This window comes from Aedes albopictus, chromosome 2 (assembly GCF_035046485.1).
Source record: "Aedes albopictus strain Foshan chromosome 2, AalbF5, whole genome shotgun sequence".
Classification (NCBI taxonomy): domain Eukaryota; kingdom Metazoa; phylum Arthropoda; class Insecta; order Diptera; family Culicidae; genus Aedes; species Aedes albopictus.
The window spans coordinates 475,367,181-475,389,907 of record NC_085137.1 but is presented as its reverse complement, the minus strand read 5'-3'; the positions used below and the strand labels follow the sequence as shown (position 1 = coordinate 475,389,907).

General features: G+C 42.4%; 1 protein-coding gene across 4 annotated transcripts in view; it reads left to right on the top strand.

Moving 5' to 3' along the window:
* LOC109418021 (actin-binding LIM protein 2) overlaps window positions 1-22,727 on the top strand; it is an 82,568-nt gene that overhangs the window by 40,208 nt on the left and 19,633 nt on the right. For all 4 annotated transcript variants that reach the window (XM_029870750.2, XM_029870752.2, XM_029870753.2 and 1 more), the window contains exons 2-4: window positions 20,768-21,078; window positions 21,981-22,297; window positions 22,361-22,727. In XM_029870750.2, the coding sequence (XP_029726610.2) occupies window positions 20,768-21,078; window positions 21,981-22,297; window positions 22,361-22,727 (995 nt within the window). The remainder of the gene's footprint in view (window positions 1-20,767; window positions 21,079-21,980; window positions 22,298-22,360) is intronic.

The window sequence follows — 22,727 nt, the reverse complement described above, 5'->3', positions numbered from 1 at the left end:
AAGGTCCTTCGTCGTAGCATCTGCACAACTGCTGCATCAATTATACTGCAACATATGGGAAACTGCGACATTTCCGGTTGACTGGATGCGAGGCGTCTTAGTAAAGGTGCCCAAAAAGGGTGACTCGACTGTATGCGATAATTGGCGGGGTATCATGTTACTGTACATTGTTCTCAAACTCCTCTGCAAAGCGATCCTTAACTGGATACAGGAGACGATTGACGCAACTCTCCGGTGGTAGAAAGCAGGATTCCGTGCCAGACGATCCTGTGTGGACCATATTTTCACGCTCCGTATTATCTTGGAGTAAATCAATGAATTCCAAGAATCTCTCTGATGTTCATTGATTATGAAAAAGCTTTCGACCGAATCACGAAAACGGAGCCTCTAGGCGCAAGAGTGTCCCTGAGAAAATCGTCGGCCTCATCGAAGCACAGTACAGGACATTTTCGTGCAGAACACCACACAACTGTGTCTTATCTGATCCGATCCTGGGCGTTGCTGGAGTGAAGCAAGGATGTATACTATCACCACTACTGTTCCTTATCGTAATCGACGGTATCCTGGTAGATGTGATCGATCGTGAACCAAATCGTGGGTTGCTGTGGCAGTCCATTCCCATGGAGCAGACCTCGAACTGACTGATGACGCTGCTCTCCTAGCTCAAGGGCGCTATGCAGAGTAAGCTCGATGATCATGCCGATCGCTGTTCGGCGGCAGGTCTTACCTTCAACGTCAACAAGACCAAATCGTCGGATGTAAATACGGTCAACCCTTCCAGCTGCACGGTAGCTTGGCAAGCAATGGATAATGTTGAAAGCTTTCAATATCTTGCTAGCCAAATGGTGGCCGATGGCGGCACCAAGATCGACATAGGTGCACAGATCAAGAAGGCGAGGGCTGCTTTTGCGAGTTTAAGAAATGTATGGAAAGACAACCAGATCAGTCGACGTACTAAAATCCGAATTTTCAACTCAAATGTGAAATCTGTGTTGCTGTACGCCAGAGAAACCTGGCGGTGGAGAACACTCCATGGATGCAGGTCTTCATCAATAGATGCTTCGTACATGGAGCCCTATGAATTGGATCTTCAACCTGGAGCTCCATTGTCGATGTCATCGAAAGCCGACAGCGACAGAAATTCGGGAAGCGGGCAATCGCACAGGATGGAGCTCTTCCAATACGGCCCTCCTACAAATGGCCATTTTTCAAAACAGAAAATACACTTCAAATCAAAAATTTCCAGTGAATAAAAAAACACGCAACAACTGCACCAAAAACATCATCAAATTGTGTCGGCGAAAGGTAGCTGTGAAAGTTTATTTTAGGATGCTGATCGTCATCATACTAGCATCACACACCGCCTTCGTTGTCTTGGTTTAGTGTTGGCTGCCCTGGTAGGTAGCTGCACATCAAATAAATGGACACAAAATATGAGTCGCAGTGACTGCATATCAGCATATTTACAGACGAAGACCAACGTCCAACACCACACAAAAAAACAACAACACACTCGCCATCTAAATTGATGAACGGATGAAATGATCTTCCCTCGTTCGGACGGTTGCACTCGGTGCGTTCTGTGTCCGCAAATGATGGTTCCGCGCTGGATGTCACAATCTGAAACACATTTATAAAAATAACGTTAGCAAGCATTATTAATCATCTTCAAATTCCGATTCCGGATGAGTAAGAAAAGGGTGTGTTGTCCGATTTGGCGCGTTTATTCGGTTCGTTAAAAAATCGTTATTCATAATCGGATGGCGATTTCATAAATTGATTAACTGTTCTATGCCTTATTTGTGTGGTATGAATGATTGTGTCCATGAAAATGTTGAAGGGCTTGCTGATAAGTAGCGTGGGTTTGTTTTTTTTTTGACGGATTTGCACATCTCAAATTGAGATTCTCAATATTTAACTTTTGCCCTTTCACATAATATTTTGAATATCATAGTTTCAGAATTTATTTTTCTTATTGATATAAATAAATGAAAAGACAATAACACCGTCTTCGACCTTGCGGCCTCTACAGACTGAACATTACAAACATACGACAACGGACAACACATATAACACCCAGTGGCCCAGTGGAGAATTTTCCGTTCGACGAAAAGTTTTCCCCGACTGGAGCGGGAATCGAACCCACACTCTGAGGCTTACGAGACACCTAAACGACTGCCGCCGCTAACCGCTCGGCCACGAAGCCCACAAATAATTAAATAAAGCATTTTGCGGTATTTTTACATTGATCTCCGACAGCAGATCTCTGATATCCGGTACCCGTACACTTGATTTCGATCCATCAGTAAACAAACAGATGGTGGGTTAGCAAGTTGTACTCTAGGAATTTTTCTTAGATTTGTCGTCGCAGAATAAACACTTGATCTATCGTTGATCGGCCCTCACGGAAATCTGCATGATCTATATGTATAAAAATGCAGTGGCATACGTGGGACCGCGCATAACTTGCGAACGGAAGGTCCGATTTTGGTCGTCTTAGTTTTGTTCTGTTAGTTTTCACCCAAGGAAGGTTTATGAGGCCTTAAACATGGACAAATTGAGAGTTTTTGAAAATCGATTTTCTATACCTCTTCCACCGGGGACTTGGGCTTGGCTAGAAACTTGAAACGTCAAAAAACGCAGTAGGCAAGACAAAGTTTGCCGGGTACAGCTAGTATTCGTATAAATTCTAACCGTTTTTACTAAATCTTATGAACATTGCAGTCACTTTCAAATTATGGAATTATTATTACCACCATGAACGCAAGAAATTCGAATCTCCTTCTTAGTAGTACAAAGCAGAAGACTCAGTTTGCGCTCATGGTGGTATTTATGATATGAGATATCGATTTATTACTCGCGACACTATTTTCTATAGCCTCAAGTTCAATCACGAACCCATCAATCGATTGTGCAATGCAAATAACACACTTAAAGAAAGGGCAGTCATACCTTTGAACTTGCCGTCCGCAATTTAAAAACCGACTTTATGTTGACTTCAAACACGTTACGGATAGTCTATTCAGATAACATTGTTTTCATCAGTATATTATGCGTAGTTTCACCGAATCGTGAGCCACTTTTTTAAACAAACGATTCTTTAGAGCTATTTTTCGTTTGTTTGCTCTATGATAATGTCCGTCGAGATTCGGATCATCAAACAATCCACAGTCCATGCGGCGCAGATAGATTTATAAACTGGCTTAAACATTCCTTCCTCGCGTCTTACTGCAGTTGCAGTCTCATACCGGACGGATGAAATGCATCATTGAAGATGGAAAGAAATTGTGCCTGCGGCTATCTGTCGCTCATTGTTTTATTATACTGGATGCACTCGCCGGCAGCTTATGTATCCTACTTGACATCAGAGACACGAAGTTGATTATGATAATGAAATACAAGACGATACGATGGAGTCAATATAAAACAGGGGAAGATCGCCGCCAAGACCACAACAGCACAAGTATACATGTGCCAGCTGTCTTGTCGTTTCATTAAAATCATACATCTTAAACTCAAATCCCCCTTCAAACGGTTGGATCCATTCATAGCTTCAGTCATTCATGGACCCCGGCTTCGGCCAAATCTCGCTTGGATGATTTCACAGCTCCAGTTCTGCTCTCGTAGAGGAGATTATCATCATCCACATATTATTGCGCGACGATGCGATGCGTATGTGATGACGACGAACACGATGACTGCCACAAAACAATCAACAACGTCATCGTATCTCTCGCACAAAACATGGGGTTCATAAAGTACCAACCAAAATACCGATGTGTAGACCCAGTTTATGTATATTTATTTTGCTGGAGAAACAAGTGTGAAGTTGACTCTCCGGAAAGGTCAAACAAATAAAAAAAGAGTGAGTAAACCGAATCGGGTGTTCCACTTTGGCTCCCTCCCGAATAAAACTTGCGGTGCGTGCGCGGTTTTAGATGCATAGAATACACGATACGTCTGTGAAGATAGGGGAGACTAGGGAAATTTAAGCACTTATTATACTTAACCAGGAATTGGGCGAAATAAACTCGCTCGAATGGGTTATGACTTAAAATTTGGGGTTTTCTGCTTGTTCCAGGAAAAAAATGACCTTTTTGACCCAACATTCTTTCCCGCGGTATATGAGTTATCCCTTGCAGATGCTCAATTTAGGCGGATTAAGCTGCGTCAAGATGGTTGCCAGTTTTGTTTATATAGTATTATAGGAAACGTTTTCATGCACCCTAACCATCATTGGCGGAGCCAGCATTTTCTTTTTTCTCACTCACTCTCCTAAACATACACGAGAAGGAGAAAGATAGAAGAGGGGGCAGCTTGCCTCCTCTTTCATCTCGCACTTTCTCGTGTATGTTTAGGAGAGTGAGTGAGAAAAAAGAAAAAGCTGGCTCCGCCAATGCTAACCATTCTGATTTGGCATGAGAATCAAATTGCTATTGTTAATTATGATCATTCGGTTGAGTAGTGTAAACAAAAGGAATACAAATAAATAAATTTCAAAATCTCTATATCACACAAGTGCGCTCCCACAAGTTTAGTTTCATATATGGATCGAAATCCGACTTGTCATTCGTGAACTACAAGCAGAAGTTGAATTATAGCTAACACGCAGATTATTCATTCCATATATTTTATACTACGTAAACCGTTATATAACCTCTCATTTTCTTGCCTTCAAAGGTCGTTTTTTGGAACACAGTTAGTATCAATCAATCATCTTATGCCAATTAAATCATGTCAATAAGATCGGGCACAATCGGAACAAGCCATCACCCATGAAGACCTGATCATCATCAATCAATATTCAACTGTTATCGAAACAGCAGTTTGCAAGCAACAGAGTTGGATACACCAGTAGGAATGTGGATATATCGGACGGCATCACGGTCATGTGCACTTTTTGTGCATGTATTCTCCCACTGGACCAGAATGCTTTTCAGAGTAATCAACTGAGAACAACTTCACTGTTATCAACTGAGAACTTGATTTGTCAAATATTGTTTTTGCATGCTTTTATTGTATGTCAAGCACGAAGCCAGACATGCTTTTAGTCCCGTGTTGTGTTTTGTAAAAATTGGAAATGTTAAAAGTTCGTTGTTGGAAAATGATTGTTTTAACTAAGAAATCTCGCGCTTAGTATCATACGGGTGTATCTACAATGATCGATTTCTCTTCATCGATTTTCTCTTTAGGATATTCCTACGATTAGGATATTAACTACGATTTAGGATATTAACTACGAGTAGTATTCCGATAATTTTTCGGTTTAGTCCTATGGAGGACGACAAGGACTAACATCTAGAACAATAAAAATATCCATATTCGATTTCCCGTACAAGATATTAAAGGAAGAGAAATCGATCATTGTACAGGCTTGTAAACATTCGACACTTTTCACTACCTTCGTTTCGTTGCCGCGGTCGGGTTTGCTTTGTTTCATTCGAGCGCGACCGCTACCTCTTACACACAACACGAGCAACAGAACGAAGATCAATAAACAAAAAAGTGTATCAAATCAACGTCGTCTGACACGATGACATTTGTCTAATTCCAGCTTTTCACAAGATTTCAGCCAATTTTGATTAAGATTGGTATAATATTAGTTATTTCGTGTGTGATAAATCGCCAAATGAAAGGTTCCAATCTATATTTTGTTGAAAAAAAGCAGAAATAATGCTAATACGTGATTTTTGTATTAAAGGTGGCAATGGCCAAAACAGAAGCATTACCGCAGTTTTAACCATGTTCTCAACTTTGATTTCTATTTTGGTCAATCACGTGTTTTTCTTATGGGAGTGGCCAAACTAGAAGCACCCTGGCTAAAATTCACATAAGGGAGCTGCTTTTTTAAGGATTTTTTCTAGTTATTAATATTAATCAAAAGGTATGGCTTTCACAGCTGTAATCATCATATTATATTAGGATCAACTAGTAAAAAATAAATTTATGCCGATTTAGATCGCAACAGGCTGAATACCACACTATGGCCATAACTCCAGATTGGCCAAAACTGAAGCTTCTACCCTATTTCTCCAAACTAGCATGGCTTTCATTAATTCTGTAAGCCTTTTGTGCTTTTTGATTACTATTTTTAAGATTATTGTTTTGCCTATTGAACCACATGAGATTCTTCGAGTCGAAACTTCTACGCTTTTTAATAACCGGGATTTCTTCCTGAATAATTTCCCGTAACAACTTATAAAAAACTTCAACAGCAGATTCAACATTCTGTTGGTTTTTCAAGATAGGGTGACAATGGGTATTATCGGCAGGTTTGTTCTCTTCGTCATGGGGGGTTTTGTCAGCCAAATTACCTGAAACTTGGCCATATGATTCAGCTTAATTGGGAAGGATTTGAGACCAACTCTGAGTTCTATAGGTTTCAAAAAACCCCCAAAGACGAAGAGAACAAAACGGCCGAGAATAGGTAATTTCCCCTAGGTAGATTGCCAATTTGCCTATTTTAATTTTTGTCTGATATTAGAATAATTTGCTCTGCTGTAGTCGAAAACATTCTCGTATATTCGAATGAGTGTAATCAGTTTCGTACCTTTTAATTCCGCCCTATGTTGCTTATCATTTGATACTGTGGATAACTGACACTGAGGAGGATTACAAGTGGTAGTCGAAATACGCTTCTTCTTCTTCTGTATGGCTCTACGTTCTCACTGGAACTTGGCCTGCCTCTCTCCAACTTAGTATTCTTTGAGCACTTCCACAGTTATTAATTGGAGGGCTTTCTTTGCCTGCCATTGCATGAATGTTGTACCTGGTGAGGCAAGCACAATGATACACTATGCCCAGGGAGTCGAGAAAATTTTCCCGATCGGAACGGGAATCGAACCCGCCGTCTCCGGATTGGCGATCCATAGCCTTAACCACTAGGCTAACTGGAGACCCCTCGAAATACGCGTATCTGTCAAAGGATATGCAACATAGGGCGGAATTAAAAGGTACGAAACTGATTACACTCATTCGAAGAGGGTATTCTGCTTAGAGGGTTTGATAAGTCGGTACAAGATCATTCTCGTAAATACTTTCATCGGGAAAATGATTTTTATGCGGAAGCACAGAAACTCGATTGCTGTGCGAAAAGCCTCGTTTTCTCCACAAAGGCAGTAACGACTTATTTACGCAAAAGTCTTCATGAATGTTTGTCAATAAAAAATCTAGATCACCCACCAAAGAGGTAACAATTGAATTTTAGACCCTGAAAGGGCATTAGTTGCCATTTAGGTCAGAATCAAACATTTTCAGAGGGTGTTACACATAGGGTTCATGTTCCTTATGCCTCCACTGTCCGTTAAAAATACCCACAAAGACATTCATGGTTGAACATTTTATGAGAACAACAGGTTTTGAAAGCATCAGCCTTTACTGTTTTGGATACCCCAATGCATTGAAAGGATCGAAATAAGTACATATACGGTGTTTTAACCCGTTTGAAACTATTTGTGAAGAAACTCTGACTTGAATATGCTAGATCATATTTTAATCACTTGATCGACAAAGGCTAATTAGTAGAACTTTGTGAATTCAATGCGCTACATCTACAAGCTACAATGATTGTTTAAATCTGCAAGTTTCCGCAGCACCACATTTTTTTTCGTTGTCGCATAAATGGCGAGATTGACAAAATTTATTTTCAAGACAAATAATGACTCTTTCTGTAAAGTAATACTTGCTTCTCGTGCAGAGCAAGCTAATATTTCAAATAATTCTAGAAATTTTCATTGTGTCTTCATTAAATCTGTGAACGTCTTGGTATTACGACCTAGAGGGTGCAAAATGTGGGGGTTCAAATTATATTGGTTACCCTCTCTCGTTAAGTAATTAGCATGAGGAACTACAGCGATGATGTACGTCCTGCTTCCTCACTGCAGCGCAGCGAAGAACTGAATGTGATCAACAAGACACCATTGTGCAGTACTCTGTACACCAATGCCTTGTACTGTGCTTCAATAAGGCCGATGAGAGTTCGTCACATGTCTTCGTGGCTTAGACAGTCAAAGGTTTTCTCGTATTTAATGAAAACCTGGTAGAAATATTCTTAGAATTCATTAACTTGTTCCAGGCTGATACGGGACATGACAATATAGTTCACACAGAATAGTCCGGGATCGCAGGAGGAACATCATTTTTATGCTATTTTCATTACAACTGCTTGATTCCAGACGGTGGAAAATGTCGCGGTGTTCCAAACATTGCAGATTAATAGATACATCAGTTGTGGAAATACTACGAATCAGCTTGTTATGTTGGGACTAGTCCCCCACGCTGGCCATAGCAATGATAGTTCTATCGATGCCAGAAACCTCCGCATTTTTTTTTATTCAGGTAGGGTAATCTTAATTTGAACCATTTCAAAATTCATTAAAACGAAGTACTTTTCAGGCGAATGGTGTCCCGAAAAAGATGTTAAACAGCTTTTCGTAATATAACCTGATAACATGGACTTTAAAAGCATTGAAAAAAGCGTTTTTGTCATGGAAAACAGGCAATTGAAAAATCACTGTGATTTCACCCATTTCCCCCAACAGAAATCATATTTTCGGTGCACTCGGTCAGCTCATGCATTGTATCACACGCAATATGTGAATACGTCAAATGAAAGCTTATTTATTGTAGAATCGACCAACCGAATAATATTCCGCATTATCTGTCATAAAATTATCAAATTTAAGTGATTCTTACTTGGAGAATGTTATCTTAAGTTGAACCATTTGTAATCTAAATTTGAACTAGTAAACAGGGGTGAGCTTCTAGTGTTGGCCTGTAGATTGCGCTAGTGGTTGCTTTGTTTACTCTTGGGGGATGAAAAATTCCAAATTTAGTTTCCAAATTCCTAAAGAATTTCGAACATTCTGAGTTAGGATTCCACTGCCTAATGAAAAATAGGTATGAGAATTAGCAGATTCATGTGATTTTTCATTGTTTAGCATGGGATTGGCTGTTTTGTGAGTTGCTCGAGCTGTTGCCGCCAGTAGTTTAAATTAAGATTTAAATTGGTTCAAATTATGATTACGATGGTTCAAATTAAGATTAAAATCATTGTTGATGAAACATCAAATATTTCAATGAAATTCGGTGCAAATACAAACTTTTTACCATTTAACAGAAAGCTTATACCCGTGGCTTTCCTGTACATACGATTTTGCGAATTCTGTTAGTCTAAGTAAGCCATGAATTTAGATTTAAATAAATGATCAGTTCTATCCAGCAATCGCTACGCATCAGACGTGTTTTCATTACTATCAGGTTATGGGCCTGACACGTTGGCTCCTTAGCAACGCGTAGCAACGGAACAACAAGAGCCGAAAATTTTTCCTCAAGCACGTGAAAAGTTGAAAATTTTGAAGATTCAACCGGAAAATCAAGATTTTGAAGATGCCCAGAAGCCAAAACCAAGGCGGTGGTGAAGGTGCAGCGGGCAATGGACGGAATGCCAATCCAGGAAGGACCGGAGGTGAGACCATTCCGAGGCTACCGGTGGCGAGTGGGATTTCGTTACCGGTGATGGAGCGGCTGCGTGGAAGAGAAAACTACACCTCGTTTGCAACCAAGATGCTCCTGATTCGTGAAGGAACATGGGACGCCGTAACGCGGCAGGAAGAGGATCCGGCGGATGCGATTTCCCTTCGAGCTCTCGCCACTATCTGCCTGAGCATTGAGCCAGTGAACTACAGTCTGGTTCAAAGTGCAGAAACGGCGAAAGCAGCGTGGACGAACCTGAAGAACGCCTTTCAGGACGACGGAATGACCCGGCGGATAGGCCTGCTTCGGAAGCTGACCAGCATACGGCTGGTGGAATGCAGTTCCGTAGAGGAGTACGTGAGTCAGTTGATGTCAACCAGCCACAAACTGTCCGAAGTTGGCTTCAAAGTCGATGACACGTGGTTGGCGAGTCTTCTTCTGATGGGTTTGCCGGAAATGTATGAGCCTATGATCATGGGCCTGGAGGCGTCCGGAACCCGAATCACAGCAGACGCGGTCAAGTCCAAGATTCTTCAAGATGTGAAGATGAGCAGCGTAACGAAGTCAAGTTCCGGCGATGGAGCTTTCTACAGCCAGCCCAAGGGGAAGCAGAAGGACAAAAGCGCGGTGAAGTGCTTCAAGTGCCAGCGTTTGGGGCATTTTGCGTCCGAGTGTCAGAAGCGCGATGACAAAGCGAAGAAGGAGAAGAAAACAGGCAAGCAAGCCGCATTCAGTGTTCGGGACGTGCCAGCCGGCGCGAGCGACGCATGGATTTTCGACTCCGGGGCGACTTCCCATATGTGTCGCAAGAAGGCGATCTTAAACGGTGCCAAGGAAGTGACACAGCACATCAACGTGGCGAACAATGCAGAGTCCGCGGTGGTGGCCACCGGAACAGTGAAGCTTACTGCTGAAGTGGAAGGTCATTCGTGCGATTTGACGATGTCTAATGTCCTGTGCATTCCAGACCTAGCGCTCAATCTCTTGTCCGTGAGCAAAATCTGCAACAACGGATATCGAGTGGTTTTCTCCAAGGGCACCTGTGAGGTGCGTTCTAAAACCGACGAACTGGTCGCTGTTGGCAGGGAGGTAGGAGGCCTCTACAAGTTGTGCTTGGCCAATGAGCAACTTTCGTGTGCGGCGAAGGAGACGGACGACATGGTTCTGTGGCACAGACGGATGGGCCACTTACATCAGCACAGCTTGAAGCAGCTACGTGGTATGGCTAGTGGTATTCAGTTCCGGGATGCGAACATTCCCACGTGCACCGTGTGCCTACAAGGAAAGCAACATCGTCAGCCGTTCAAGAAGAAGGGTACCAGAGCAAGCGAGGTCCTCGAACTGGTACATTCGGATCTGTGTGGACCGATGGAGAACGTCTCGATAGGTGGCAGCAAATATTTCCTGACGTTCATCGACGACGCTAGCAGAAAAGTGTTCGTTTACTTTCTCAAGTCTAAGAAGCAGGTCTTGGACTGTTTCAAGGATTTCAAGGCCTACGCTGAAAACCAAACCGGCAAGCGCATCAAGAGGCTTCGAACGGATAACGGTTTGGAGTACGTGAACCAAGAAATGGAACAATTTCTGCGAAGTGCGGGAATTCACCATGAAACGACGGTCCCCTACAATCCGCAGCAGAATGGACTTGCCGAGCGGATGAATCGAACAGTGGTTGAAAAGGCGCGATGCTTGCTGTTCGATGCCAATTTGGAAAAACGTTTCTGGGCAGAAGCCGTTGCGACGGCGGTTTTCTTGGTCAACCGATCACCAACCAAGGGGATAGCTGTGACTCCTGAAGAAGCTTTCTGCGGCAAGAAACCGGATCTTTCTGGACTACGTGTGTTTGGCACAAAGGTGATGTGCCATATCCCGAAAACGAAGAGAAAGAAGTGGGATGCGAAATCCGAGCCAGGGATCTTCGTTGGATATTCCGTCCAATCGAAAGGCTTCCGGGTGTACATACCGCAAACGAAGCAGGTCATCGTCAGTCGAGATGTCATCTTTTTGAGTGAGGTAGCAGATTCACCGGCTCCAGAAGAATCATTCGAGCTGGTCAGTGACAGGATGATGCAGTTGGAAAGCAGTACTCCAGTTGATTCCGGTCGAGACGGCGAGGTCATGGTGGATATTCCGTCCACTGCGCCAGGAAATACGACCGACAACGACAACGACGACGAATCCAGCGAAGAATCGGAGCTTGACAGCAGCGTTGATGAGACGGACTACGGCAGCGCAAACGACACTGTTGTTACGGTGTCTTCTCCTGCGCTCCCTTCGCAACAAGAGGATCCACAAATGGTGGTCAGGCGCAGCGCGAGGGAGCGCGTACGCCCAGGCAAGTATTCAGATTACGATATGACCTGCAGTATTCTCCCTGATAGTGTTCCGTGTCTACAGGTAAACGACGAGCCCCAATCGTATGCAGAGGCAATGGGCTGCGACGACCGAATGGCATGGCGGAAAGCGATGGCAGAAGAGTTCGAGTCTCAAATGTCCAACGGGACGTGGGAGCTGACCAACCTTCCGGCAGGACGGAAGGCGCTGAAATGCAAGTGGGTGTTTAAGCTGAAGTGCAATTCGGATGGATCGGTTCAGCGCTACAAAGCTCGGCTCGTCGTTTTTCTATCCGGTGATTTAGTCCAAATCTTCCCGGATATTTATCACTCACTGGCCACCAAGTTTCCCGGAGACAACTTATACTTTTATTAACCCTTGGATATGGGGATTCTTCGGGATGTAGAAATACGTCTTGACTCGTTCAGGTGTTGTAACAGAAGAGAGCGTCAACGCTCGATATATTTTCTTTTATTGTTTTGACAGCGCTGATGCGCTTTCGCTTGCGCGTATACTCGCGCAAGCGATCAATGATCATTAATGATTATTCGATATGCACTCTTAAATTATTTTACATGAAGTGGACACATTAGCTCTTCCCTCTTACAAAAGATTGAACAATAATTCAATAAAAACTATAACATATAAAAAATATTCGATCTCATTGTTTGTTTTTCTAGTTCTTCTCGAACGCCGGGGTAGGCCAGTAAGCACTACCGATTCCGACTGGGTTTTCTTTTCTTGTTTCTATGCTCTACTAGTATATCACTTTTTCTTCTTTCTTCGATTACATTCTGATCCGGTATTTGCCGGACATCGGCTCCGTCCACGGTTCCTTGATTGGATTCAGCGATAGCGCCGGCATTGACCGACCAGACTCGACCTTAGACTCGACCACTCGCATCGACCGTGTTGACAGCTCTGGTTCTCGTACATCGTCAACGATCCGAATTCGAGTGGGATGAGCGGTTGTTCTCGTCTTGGTATCTATCAGGATCTGTAATAAGTTTTCAGAAATCCGCATTGAGAAACATATAATTACCCATTGTTCATGTAGATGTGGAATACTTTGCTTGTTCCACACCTTAATTGTAATGTCGTCAGTATAGTATTGATTTGCTTTAAAAAACAGTAGTAACATTAAAAATAGTAGTATCAGCATCAGCTGATAATGTTTGGTTTGGTTAACCATGTTAGTAACCATCAATACTAAACAAACAAATACAATTTCAGAAGGAAATTCAACCTTCAACGTCAAAACTTTCAAAGTTATCTGATCTCTCACATACAACTCCACCATTCCTGGTTTGTAGAAAAAGGTCATAGGTTGTAGCTTCACCTGGCCAGTATCAGCAGGATTGAGATGATTGTTAGCTTCATTAAAGCCTTGTCTTTGATGAGTTATAAAAATTGATAGTGTGTTAAAAGAGAGATCATTGTCCCACAATTTGTCTGGCAATCTTGCGCAAACAGCAAGTTTTGATGAATTTTTCCTCATACTATTTTCCTTCACCCATTTAGAGAAACTCTTCACCAAAAATAAGAAGGCATTGTACTTGAAACGAAAATCAATTGTATGTTTCTCATCAAATGGTGTCTTGGCCGGTTTACATTTTGTAATAGTTTTCAGTTTTGGAAGTATTGCCAAACTAGCACAAGCAACAACAAACTTTTCAATGTCAGCGTGCCAATAATGTTGTAAAAAGTTGTAAAGCTGTTGAAACAACGTATAACGCCTTGTCTGCTTTGCAATATCTAGTAAAATTACCAGTAAGTTGTTCTCAAACTTCAAGCTTTCCTCAAATTCTTGATCGTTTTCTAAAGGAACAAACACTTTCGAATGAAGTCGTAAGCAAACATTAGCATTACCCATTAAGGCAGCACTGTTGTTCAAGGTTTGCACTGCATTCAACAAATTAAGCGTTGAAATGAACGGTTGTTTAACTTTGTCCAAAACATTAGCAGTTGCTTGAGGTTTTGTTTCAATACTAATAATTGACTTCTCTGTATTAAACCTATTATCACATTTGAAAATTATCTCCCGAAAATAAAAGGGAACGTCATAAAAATGTTCAAAAATTGGCACTTCACGAGTTAAAATCAAGTCTGATTCAAAATGTTTTACAGTTTTAGTCGAATTCTTGACAACTATGTCAGAAAAGTTTGGATTCGTATCAACAATTAGTGCTTTGTTTTGATTTTTTAAAAAATTGTTCACTGGCATCATATCACCAAAAAATTTTCTCCAGTTGGGACAAAATTCATCCAACCATGGTCTACCCAGTAAAGGAATGAACTGGTAATCACAATCAATCACTAACAGATTTAATTTTGCTATTTTGTCATTAAGTTCAACTTTAACTTCCACTTCGCCAGACACCTTTAATCTGGAACCATTGACCACTACAAGTTGTTTAAGGCTTTTTGATAAAGGAATATCAAATTTAGAATTAAATGAATTTTTGTCCATCACTGTAACTGAGGAACCACTGTCAACCTCCATTTGTACAGGATTGTCTTCAATAGAGATATTCAATAGACAGGGATCACTTTTTTCAATGGAAGAAACATGCATGCACTCTACTTCACCTGAATCACTATCTTCCGAACCACAATCGATGGTCATCAACCTGTCAACCTCCTCGGACAGTCCATTTGTGTCATCGGTAACCGCCTCAGGAATGTGGTTGACTTCTTCGTCGCCAGAATCGTCCTTCAGTTTGTAGCACTTTCTTCGCAGGTGTCCTCTTCCTCCGCAGTAATCACAGATTGGTTGTTCCATTGTCCATCGCGTGTCGTTCATTCTTCTGCGCTTATGGATTGTACCAGATAGTGGATGTCGATGCCTAGGATGCTGAAATCTTGACCTAGTTACGTTATAACGATCTTCCGCAGATTGAAAACCAAAACGACTATTCATTGAACCACGAAAACCTTTGGGACTTGTTCTTACTTTTCGTTCAGCAAATTGTCTTCCATTAGAAGAAGCATATCTGTTATAAATTGAAGCCACTAAGTCATAATTGTCATTGTTCTTCAAAGCTTTTGTATGAATATTCGCCATTTCCCATGAAGCGATAATGTTTTCAACTTGTGCTAAAGTCAATTTTGAGCTATCTTCAGTTAAAAGTCTATGTCTAAGGGAATTATCAGTTAAACCAACAAGAATGCGACCAACTATAAGGCGATTCTTTTGGTCACCAAAATCACAATGTTCCGCCAAAGCTTTAAGCGAAAAAATGAAATCACTTGCAGTTTCCTCAGGTTGTTGAACTTTCATACTAAAATTATACCTTTGTAGTAGAATTGAATCAGTTTTATCAAGTTTTTCCTTAAGCTTTTGAATTAAAATTTCATAAGACACTCCGTCTAACATTTCTTCGGTCGGATACAATTTGTCCGCCATACTAAAAAGGTAATCTCCACCTAACAGAAACATTTGATCTTTCTTTTGATCATCATTGACCTTGTTGACTCGAAAATGAAATCCTAATCGTTTAATCCAAGTTGAAAAAGATTGACCTTTACGTAAAGGCTCAATATTAGGATTTAACACATACGCCATATTTGCCAAAAATAAGCAAAAACACAAATTTAGTCGTTAAATACACTTCACAGGTTCACAACAGTAATTGCAATCAATAAAGTTTCAAAATGTTAAAAAGTTTTCAAAACAATCAAAATTTGTCTAGCGTAGTCCTACGTCAAAATTTCTACAACAGTTTCACACAATCAATATAATTGCAAAAATCTTCAAACACAAGTCGCACTAAAATTGCTCGTTACTCACCTGATCGATGTCGATCTTACCACGATGTCCACGAATCAGGCACCAATCGCCACCCGGCGGGAAGAAACGAACCGACCACCACCCAGCGGGAAGGAACCAGCAGCACCCGGAAACAACCGGATGGCCACCCGCTGTGAATTTATCCTCCGAAATAGAAGAAAAGGCACTGTTAATATATAATTAAAACAAAATGGTTTCGTTTCACTAAAAGAACTAGCAAATAAAAAGAATAACAATACTGGTGATTGTTCTTTTTGTTCCCGCACGGCCTATGCCACCAAAAGCAAATGGCGTTTCAACACAACCGAAACGAGTAAATTTCCACCGAAAATCGCGAAAATCACTGTTTGCACACTTTTTCCTCACTAATTACCACTTTACCTTTGGGTTGATACTGTGTACCGTGTCGTACTCACTCTAATTACTTCCAATCAGCGCCGCCGCCGCCGCACTGATCCTGGATGATAGGGTGATGTTGCTCCGTGTAGCCGTCCGAGTACGCCGAAAAATGCTCCGCCGCACCAGTTTTCCTCGTCGCCACTTTTCTATCCGGTGATTTAGTCCAAATCTTCCCGGATATTTATCACTCACTGGCCACCAAGTTTCCCGGAGACAACTTATACTTTTATTAACCCTTGGATATGGGGATTCTTCGGGATGTAGAAATACGTCTTGACTCGTTCAGGTGTTGTAACAGAAGAGAGCGTCAACGCTCGATATATTTTCTTTTATTGTTTTGACAGCGCTGATGCGCTTTCGCTTGCGCGTATACTCGCGCAAGCGATCAATGATCATTAATGATTATTCGATATGCACTCTTAAATTATTTTACATGAAGTGGACACATTAGTCGTCAAGGGCTTTTCGCAGGTGAGAGGTGTCGACTACAATGAGACGTATTCTCCGGTGGTCAGGTACGCCAGCCTTCGCTACTTACTGGCTTTGTCTGCTCAAATGGGCCTGCGTGTGCATCAGATGGACGCTGTGTCGGCGTTCTTGCAGGGAGATTTGTCTGAAGAGGAGATCTTTATGGAGCAGCCCGAAGGATTTGTGGATAAGAAGGCTCCAAAGAAGGTTTGCCGTTTGCGTAAAGCCTTGTATGGTCTGAAACAGGCCAGTCGAGTGTGGAACACAAAGCTCGATGCGGAGTTGAAGCGGTCCGGCCTGAAGCGTTCCAGTTTCGACCCATGCGTGTACTACCACGTGAGTGGTGACGACGTTATCATTATTGCCGTTTACGTCGACGATTTGTTGATATTTTCCAATCAGCCGAGGTGGGTGGAATACGTCAAGGAGCAATTGATGTCCAAGTTCCACATGAAGGATCTAGGAGAAGCGGAGCAAGTTCTGGGCATGCGGATCACACGGTCTGAAGATGCAGTCATGTTGGACCAACAGCGATACATCGACGAACTGCTTCAGCGCTTCAATATGACCGAGTGCAATCCAGTAGCGACGCCAATCGACGGGAATCATCGGCTGTCGAAACAGATGAGTCCAGAAAACGAAGCCGACAAGCAACGAATGGCATCTGTACCGTTCCGAGAGTTGGTCGGGGGTCTGCAGTTTTTGGCTCAGTGCACCCGGCCTGATATCGCATATGCTGTGAACTCCGTCAGTGGCTTCTGCAGCAACCCCGGAGAGGCGCACTGGGTGGCGGCCAAGAGAATCTTGCGGTACCTGAAAGGAATAAGGACGATGAAACTGATATACGAAAAGAAAGAAGAAGGAGTGTTCGAAGGATTCAGTGATGCGGATTGGGGCAATGACCCCGAATCGAGGCGATCAATCACCGGCTACATTTTCCAGTTCGCTGGTGGATCTGTATCGTGGAGCTGCCGCAAACAACCAACCGTTGCACTCTCTACGACCGAAGCGGAGTACATGGCTATGTCTGCCGCTACTCAGGAAGCCTTGTGGTGGCGAGGATTCCGGAACGAATTGTTCGGGATCCAACTGCCAGTTCAAATAAGTTGCGACAATCGCAGTGCAATTTGTCTGGCAGAAAAGGAGATAGGGTGTTCTCCCCGTAGCAAGCACATCGACTTGCGACATCATTTCGTGAGGGAACAGGTCGAACGTAATGTGATTGTGCTGAAGTACGTGGAATCGAAGCAACAGAAGGCAGATGTGCTGACAAAACCGATTAGCGGAAGGATGTATCTTCAAGCTATTCAAGCCTTGGGTGTTGCACAAATTCATGTTTAAGGGGGGATGTTAGTCTAAGTAAGCCATGAATTTAGATTTAAATAAATGATCAGTTCTATCCAGCAATCGCTACGCAGCAGACGTGTTTTCATTACTATCAAATTCAAAACAATCTTTTTCCATCATAGCTAAACTTACGTATTTTCGGTCGTTTTATTCTCTTCGTCATGGGAGATTTTTTGAAACCTTTTGAACTCAAAATTGGCCTTAAATCTTTTCCAAGCAAACTGAATTATACTAAGAGAACAACAACTTCGAACTACAATCATCTTCTTCTGGCTCGAAAGTCCTCCTCATTCCAAGCCTTGGGCTCATTCCAATTTCCACTATGTGCTCTTGCTAATAAGCCTTGATTTTAACTTCATTACTCACACTCGATTTGAATGTTCTTAGTGCACGCCATATAGCATCAGGGATGGAATTGCTCTCATCATGAAGCAACTCACGAGTGAAAAACCAACAAACGGCTTACTCACAGTTCCTAGAGTAAGCCGTGTGTGAGTTTATTCGCACCCGCTTGCTCCATGAGTATGAAGCAAAACAAAAACAAAAACACTCATGAGTTTTTATTCGCGAAGAACTTGTGGAGGTGCTGGAAGTGCATTTTAGTGCAATTTTAGCAGCAAAACAAGTAATTATCCATCAGAAAGTAATGTTTTGTACTTCATTGTTACTGAAAAGCAGAGTAATCTGCCGTGTCAATGCGCTTTTCATTAAACTGAAAAATGTTCAGAGCGCCTTCGCGAATCAATAACGAATGCGACCAGCTTCGTTAGCTCGCGAGTGAAGGAAGTGCGAATATATTCAGGCTTCTGTTGTTCACGAGTAGGTTAGCTTTGCGTTTGTGTCTGTTCAGCTGCAATCCTCACTATTTTCCATAGCTGTATAGCATAGCATGAATTAATACTTACAATCATCGTGGATGGATTTGCAAAGTATATCCATTGCTATTGTCGATTTCGCTACTATCTACAATAACATGGACTCATCCATCTACACACCTTGCAAGCATTTTATAATTCGTATCATCGACTTAGAAAGTTTCCAAAACTGAAACTAGGTACTTGCAACAGATGATAGGATAGTGAAAATAGCGAATAAAAAAATATGGCAATACAACAATATAGTGTACAAATAATTAATCGGAACGATCTCACCAAGTTTCAAATCGTAGGACGATCGCACTCAATGACGAAAGCGATCAATTAGCTGCGCTACGCGCCCCATACAGACTGGAGCGGGAATCGAACCCACACTCCGAGGCTTACGATACGCCTAGACGACTGCCGCCGCTAACCGCACGGCCACGAAGCCCACCAGTTTAGTTGCGCTACGCGTCCCATACATACATATGTTGTTCGATACGTTCAGCAATTTTGTTGAAAAATTAACCCTAGAGTATTTGCGCTGTTGTATTTTGTACAACACGTTGCAAAACTCTCGCTTTTTGTATTTTGTATGTCAACATGGGCGTGGTGCTGACGCTGGTGACCAACCGCGCGACTAACGGAAGGTTAAGGACATACTTGTTAGCATCCCAAAATGGCCGCCACAATGGCCAACTTTGGCACCTACTCGCGATTTCGAAAGCACAAATCTCCTCGTAAACAAAACCAGCGCGCCTGAGCTTCTTATTTTGAGCTTATTACAAGTGAGCAAGAACATAATAATAAAATGCACTGTCGTTTGAAGTTTGCTTCTTCAGATTTGTGCGTCTGAAGTTCTGATGCGCTGTTGGAGCGGAATTTCAAGACGTTTGTCCTTAACAATATTCTGAACTCAGCCGAAATATATTATGCAACTGGAAACTGCATCCAAAAAAGTAATGAATTCACTATAAGAGCTCAACACGTATGTTGTCTTCCACACTTCCACGGGGGATGCACTACCTATCAATCAAAATGATACACTATACGCAACGCAGCAAACCAACAAATGTTCCTGTAGAGTAGATCCAAGGCCAATACTAAATTATATGAAATCTAAATTCAATTACCATTTGTTGAAGCGAGTGAATCTATTCCTGACCGCATCCATCATAAAGGCTATTGGACTCCAATTATCTGAAAAATTTACTCACAACGTCGTCACTCTTGAATCGCCAATGAGCCGACGCTAAACAACCATAAGAAAGGTGATATCATCTTCACCTTCACTGTTATGTTGTGGTACGCACGTAAACACGTTTAAATGTAAATTATTCTGGCGCCCTTGAAACCCCGTTATCAGTTTCAAAGTGGGAATGGTATACCGGATAGTATGGTATTCGCATACCAAACTCTTTTATAAAACTCCTATTAGCTGATACCGATTCAGTGAAAGTATACATGTTTCTGAAAAAATGTACTGCAGTATAACATTACATATTATTTGAGGTAAAATGGTGCATCAAGAACTAATAAGAATTAATTTAGTAGGAATTTTCTTTCGTAAGGATGCTTATCACCATTTCCGTATAAACGCTAATGGCGTTTGTTAGTAATTAAGTAGTTTGGAGCTCGTTATCTATTGCAAACAACCTTTCTTGAAACGCCTACCATTCATTCAACTTTGCTGCACGTGCAGCGGCAAACATCGCTCTTCCGCAGATATACATTCTTGTCTTACGAACGTGGAAAGTGCCCCATCCAATAATGCATCTCCGATGCACACAAGCCATCCATCACGGTGCGAGTTGACTGCTTGCTTTGCAGCTTGCACGCACCCGTTTTGCTGCCTGTTGAAGATGGCGCCGTCCCTTCTGGGGCGAGGAAGTGTCTTACGTAATCTTGTTTCACGTTTATTTATGGACCTGGAACGCAGCTGAGTACACCGCGCCGACCGACCGATCGAACGGCTCGCTAGGTGTGAAAATAAATCCACGTACCATCGCGAAAAACATAAACAACCGCTACCCATAAAACAAGTGGGAAAATCGATAATAATTACAATCTTCCTCTCCTGTCGCTTCTCTCCCCACAGGTAAAACCAAAATCCAGTGCAGCAAATGCCAGAAAAAATGCTCCGGCGAGGTGTTGCGTGTTTCGGACCGATATTTCCACAAGACGTGCTTTCAGTGCACCAAATGCAACAAATCGCTGGCGACTGGCGGCTTCTTTTCGAAGGATGGCGCCTATTACTGCACCCTGGACTACCAGAAGCTGTACGGTACCAAGTGCGCCGCTTGCAATCAGTACGTCGAGGGCGAGGTAGTTTCGACCATGGGCAACACATATCATCAGAAGTGCTTCACCTGTAGCAAGTGCAAACAAGCGTTCCAGTCGGGCAGTAAGGTAGGTTTAGGCGCGTGTTTGTGCCGTTGTCGATTCTTGATAATTAACAGGGCTGATAGCAACTAAGTCACATTTTTTGAAGCAAATCACGAAGTAGGTATATATTTGTTTAATTTTCATCATTTACGTTAATTAGACTGAGTTAAATGCTGTTAAGTTCTTCTAAAAAAAAAATGGCCCAAGTAATTGTTGATGGACAAAACTTGATCTTGTTTGTATCCTTTTCAATATGAATATGTATCAGCATGAATTGATATGGATGACCAACAAGCCGTTGAGCATTCTTCATCCTCTCATATCTTTATATAAGAATATTGTGAGTTAATTAATGCACTTTCTTGTTTAAAAATCTCTACCCGGATCTCGTTCTTCCCATCAGCCACTTTATTGTTTACGCCTGTCTATCTTAATCCAGTATCGATTTTACTATTTGAGAGTCATCAACTTTGTTTCCTGTTCCTGAGCCCACCTTTGTTGCTGTCATTTTACTGACAGTTTCATAAAACCTCCACATATCGTTCCGATCCTAGATTCCATAAGCTTCAGTTATCACATTAATTTTGTGTTGCCCATTGCTGCTGTCTCATGTAATAGGGTATTGGTTCCCTTATTAAGCATGTGGCTCCCATTTTCATCCCACGAAAAACAAAGGATTGAAGCGCTGTTTGTTTTGTTTCTTATTTTTGTATTTTTTGTTAGAAGTGAGCACCCATGAAAACAAAAAGAACGGAGTCAATCGGTGCCGTAATCGCTTGTTTTCGAATAGGATGAAAATGGGAGCATGAGATTACTGATGGCACTGATAGTTATCAGCCCTGCTATTATTATACAATGCCCACCACCTGACTTGAATTGGGTTCATGCTTAACGTGTTTTTCATAAAACAAACGATTTTCCATAAGGTCACAAACACCGGCAAAGAAGTGCTCTGCGAGAACTGTGTGAAAGGACCGGTGCCGGCTACCCAACAGTTGACCACCAATTCTGCGACAGCGTCACCAAAGAGACAAATCGAACAGAAACAGGAGCAGAAGACGATCAAAGAAATTACCTCCAGTCCGACGAAGGCAGCCACACTTCAGCATCACCAGGAAGCGATCCGAAAGCAGCAGAATAGCAAAGACGTTGACCCGAACGAGTGCGCCGGATGTCACCAGCAGCTGAAGGAAGGTCAGGCGCTGATCGCCCTGGATCGGCAGTGGCACATTTGGTGCTTCAAGTAAAAGAATTCTATAATTGTGTAAGGAACATGAAGAAATTAAACCCTCTTTCAATCTTTCAGGTGTAACGCTTGCGGAGTCACGCTGAACGGTGAGTACATGGGCAAGGATGGTGTGCCGTACTGCGAGAAGGATTTCCAGAAATCGTTCGGTGTGAAGTGTGCCTACTGCAATCGGTACATCAGCGGCAAAGTGTTGCAGGCTGGCGACAATCATCACTTCCATCCGACGTGCGCCCGGTGCACCAAGTGTGGCGATCCGTTCGGCGATGGCGAGGAAATGTACCTGCAAGGGGGTGCGATATGGCATCCGCGATGTGGTCCCGGTCCGTCGTCCGAGTCGGGCATTCTGAATGGGGTCGAAACCAATGGGTTCAACACAGAAACCGAATTCGACCGGACCAGTACAAGTGCAATGAGTGAAATTCAG